General features: G+C 38.1%; 1 protein-coding gene across 1 annotated transcript; it reads right to left on the bottom strand.

Annotated features, from left to right (window-relative positions):
* Positions 1 to 381: 381 nt before the first annotated feature.
* LOC132300491 (12-oxophytodienoate reductase 1-like) lies at positions 382 to 1,016 on the bottom strand. The gene has a single exon (XM_059797588.1). The coding sequence runs from the start codon at positions 958 to 960 to the stop codon at positions 454 to 456; it is 507 nt and encodes a 168-aa protein (XP_059653571.1). The 5' UTR covers positions 961 to 1,016; the 3' UTR covers positions 382 to 453.
* Positions 1,017 to 4,653: the final 3,637 nt, after the last annotated feature.

Raw genomic sequence — 4,653 nt, 5'->3', positions numbered from 1 at the left:
CAAGAATCTGATAACGAATTCTTTCCACATTGCAAGAATGATGCAAAAGCATGAACTGAAAAAAAAAAACAAAAAAAAAGTGTCCAGACTACGAAAATATCAAAATGTTAGTTTCAAGTGACTTAAATGGTAGATGGAAATTTATATAAACAAAAACAACTGCATGATATTTTTAAGAGAAACTTTAAAAACAGTGTTATGCTGTACAATCATACATATGATGCAAAAGTAGGTGCTTATTTATCACAAGTACAACAATAATAGCATGACTGAAAAATGAGAAATTTAAGCAACTCCATTACTAAGAAGAATAGTAATTGAATTTTTTTTTCAACTTTTGTTTCTTATTTGCATACTTTTCAGAACATAAGAAGCACCAGAAAGAGTCGATTTGAGACACGACAAGATAACATAAACATATTTTTTGTGTTCATATTCACCTCCATAGATAATTTAAGCAGTTGTTTCAAGAAATGGATAATCAGTGTAGCCAATAATAGGATCTGGTATATAGAATTTGTCTCTGTTGTACTTGTTGAGAGGCGCAACAAGCTTGAATCTCTTTGGCAAATCTGGATCTGTGCGGTTCTCAGCCACAGCTCCGTTACCATCTTCCCTGTCATAACCCCCGGCAACAATGAAAGTACCATTGAAAGCCTTTCTCATGGGCAGAAGACTATGGGGGCATTCAACTTTTCCTTCTAAAGTTTTCATCCTAGGCTCAACCATGTGACAGAAGAGAATACCATATTTGCTCAATGATTCAGCCATATAGAGGCCTAAAGCCTCTGGGTTTGAGTCTCCTGATTCCATGTAATTTGCAAAGGGAGAAAGCCTTATTCCCACTCTATCTGCTTCAATCTCATTAGCGACAGCTTCAACTATTTCTAGAGTGAATCGGCAACGATTTTCCAGAGAGACTCCATATTTGTCTGTGCGGTCATTGACCTCATCTTTCATAAACTGGTCTATTAGGTAACCATGAGCCCCATGGATCTCAACTCCGTCAAAACCTGTGAATCAAACAAACATCACTGAATCAGAATATGAAGAGTCACATAGGCCGTGTTTGGTATTCTGAAACATACCGCAGGGCACATTTCAATAGATTTCCCAACAATCAACTTTGTAGAATAGAAATATTATTGAATTCTTAAGCTTTGGAGAATCCTCCAGTCAAGAAAACTGTTTTAACCTTTTTCTCTGAGACACTGCCTTCAAGGAAGTTTCTCATATTGCCCAGGTATTCTACAATAACAGGATTATAACAATTGACGCACCACAATAACGAATGGATACACTCCTTTACCATCATCTCAGTATCTGTTCAAACAAATTTGCCTTAACCATAATATGCTGCTGATTTTTTTATTTTTTTTCTTGTTCTTTTTCTTTTTCAAACTTCTTTTTTCTTTATTATATTTGAAAAGGAAAATTTTGCTCTTTGTTTTTTTTTTTGCAAGATTAATCATTGTGAATGGAGATATTATGTGTCATTACAAATGATTCGTTGAAAGAAAATACACCCTTCCCGTAAAACTATCAATTAATTAATGCAGCAAGTTCTGGAGCCTTTTTTTTGATGGACCAGCTTCAAAAGTGACATAACTAAATAACTAGTTGGTTCTACTAAATGTCAAAATGTATCCTTCCTTTCTTATATTCAATTTGGCTATGTAGGTGATGGAATCCCACAACTTGCAGCATAGGCAGCACATGGGAAGTGATTCACCGTGTCATGCCTTGACTACAGTTTTGTGGACTAAGAGAGTGTACCTAGGAGGTCATGCCATAGGGATCTTCTTACTATAATCACACTAAAGTCTGTATACAGTACATGTAGAGACCCAGATTCCTTTTTTTCTTTTTTCCTTGTGTTTTGTCTTGATTTTGTGGTGGGGATTTTGTTTCGGGTGTCTAGATTTGTTTTCTTTCCTTTGTCAAGTTCAGGTGTGGGCCCGGGGCAATTCTTATACTCGGGAATGGTCAAGGTCTCAAATGAAAGTCATTTGAGACTAATTTGGGAAGAGTGAGAAGAGGGAGTGCTATTTGGCAATTTCTCGAAAGTTGCTTGAAGGAAGGGAGTAATTAGTGAGAAAGTTGGGGTTTAAGTATGTAATTAAGGCAAAGTTGAAATGATATAAAAGAAAAAGGTGGGGAATGAGACCCACACAAGTCGTCTTTCACTTTCTCTCATTATATCTACACTTGTACACCCACAAATCATCTCCAACTTCTCTCTAAGATTTAAAGGCCAAGGAGCTTGATTTTGGAGAAGCCACTTAAGAGAAAGTTATTCTCCTTGTGATTCTCTATGATTTGATTGGTCTGAAATTTTGTTTTGGAGCACTTGAAGTTGGTGAGATTCTAAGGTTTTCTCATCTTGAGGTAGGAGTGTGTTAATCCTCTTGACCACAATTCTCAAGCCGTGTTTATATGTTTTATTTGATTTCTAGCAAGCTTTAGAAACGTGTTACTTAATATGTTAAATTTGTGGTGGTGTTATGTGTATTTTCCTATTAGTATATTTGTGATGCTAGAAATGTGAGACTCTGTTGTACATGCTTATTTTGGGTTTGGTTGGTGTGGAATGCCATGATATGCACAAAATGTTGAGATAAATTTCATGCAACTACCGTGTATTTAATTAAATGCCCAAGTGATGAAATTTTGCTCTTGGAATGCGTTTTGATGTTATTGAGTAAGAAATCTGCATCCAGTGGTATATGACACGGTAGATGCATAGTAACGGTGCATGATGTGAATGTTGAACCCACTGCTTGGGTGTGCATGGTATATGGTACAAATGTGTTATGGTTAGGGGTGCACATGGTTCCGGTTCTCATGGTTCCGGTCGGAATCGGAACCGGAATTGTTCACGATAGTTCCTTAAAAAAGGAACCGGAACCGTATAGTATGGAACTGTGGAACTGGACCAGAACCGGAACCATAGAACCGATTCGGTTCCGGTTCGGTTCCACGGAACCGTTGACTGAGGAAAGAACGTGCTCACATGGAATGAAGAAACAAAGACCTTAACCATTAGGGTTTTAACTAGCCACAACAATGTGCCCGCCAATAGGCACAACAGAATCTTATTCACAAACTGAAGGAACTTATTGCTGTCGGTCTCATCCTCAACCCTCTTGTCAAACATGTAATGCCAAGCAATCAAAACAAGCCCTAACCAAATGCAATTCTAAACTGCCTTCCTCACCCCATACACAAAATACAAAACCCTTTTTCGGAGAAGAAAATTCCTCTCAACGAAGAACACAGCAATCCTAATCCCCCAACCGGACACCAATCTACCACATATCAGAACAAGAATCAAAACCTCCCATTTCCACCATTCCAACCCCCAAATTTTCTCTCTCTTCTAATCAGAAACTGATACAGTGGCAACCAAGAAAGTCACAATCAATACCAGATTGATCCATTGAATCATAGTCAGTGTATTGAGATTAGCCCTTTTCAACTCTTCCGGGATGTCGTCGTCGAACGGGTCGTCTTCTTCATCCTCCAACATTCCAGAGAACTTCCCTAACATCCCAGACTTGATCGGACCCGATTTTCCCTTTTCCGGTCTCCGGTCGGGAATTTTCGGTTGGTCAATTAATCTTGCCTTCGTCTTGGTCCTCAATATACTCTTCTGTCTCCTCTGGAAGATAATGAAGAGATGATAGTTTTTTCATGATTTCATCGGAAAATAAAAAAAGAAAAAGATGGGAGGAGGCGGCGGCTTCACCATTTGGTGAAGAGATGAGAGGTTTTTCATCTGAAGAAAAAAAAAAAAAAAAAAAAAAGATGGGAGGAGGCGTCTTCAACTTCACAGAGAAGAGATGAGAGGTTAGGTAGGTTTCACAGAGAAGATTTTTAGATTTTGCTTTATTGCATTTGTGGTTTCCAAGGACCGAGTCACGTGGGTGAGAAATCTAATGATTAAAATGGACTCCTTGTTGTTACTATACAATTAAATATATATGGCATTAAGGCAGACAAACGTACTTAGTAATATAATATAATTAAATATAGTATATATATATATATATATATATATATATATACATGGTTCTGGTTCCGGCGCGGTTCCACGGGTCTAGAACCGGAACCGGAACCGGAACCTTAAGTCACGGTTCCAAATTTTTAGAATCGGAACCGGAACCAGAACCGTGAGAATCGGAAAAAACGGTTCCGGTTCTCACGGTTTCAGTTCTTTTGTGCACCCCTAGTTATGGTGAATAAATGCTACCTTGTGGATTGGATGTTGATTCTGGGATTGGGTTGGTGATCGGTTGGTCAATTAAATATCAACCTTCGTAATAGCACGAATCATTGTAAAATAGGGCTATTGGTCGGGTAAGTCGAACCACTGGGACTGCGCTAATCTATGGCAACCTGAGTGTCTAGAGTCATTTTAGAGTGATAAGGGGTGTTCATAGAGGGTTTGTTTTGTTTGTCACTAAACTACAAATTCAGAATGCATAAAACAATAATTTGCAAAGAATTTAGGATGAAAAGATTAAGAAGAGGAGACTAGGGAAGTGAATCCGCCTCCATCCCTATACATATGCTAGATTAGACCTAAATTGGGGAAAAAACAACATATGATGGTCAAGACTTACATAGCAACACATGGTTGCCATGTAAGTA

Source organism: Cornus florida, unplaced genomic scaffold, assembly GCF_030987335.1.
Source record: "Cornus florida cultivar Cherokee Brave unplaced genomic scaffold, ASM3098733v1 CherokeeBrave_3.0.0_Hap2_Chr03, whole genome shotgun sequence".
NCBI lineage: Eukaryota > Viridiplantae > Streptophyta > Magnoliopsida > Cornales > Cornaceae > Cornus > Cornus florida.
The sequence above is the reverse complement of the archived record's forward strand: the minus strand, read 5'-3'. Positions and strand labels throughout refer to the sequence as shown.

What these genes read in the sequence shown, in the direction of transcription:
- LOC132300491 (XM_059797588.1), bottom strand. Translation starts at nt 960, where the DNA reads ATGAAAGATGAGGTCAATGACCGCACAGACAAATATGGAGTCTCTCTG.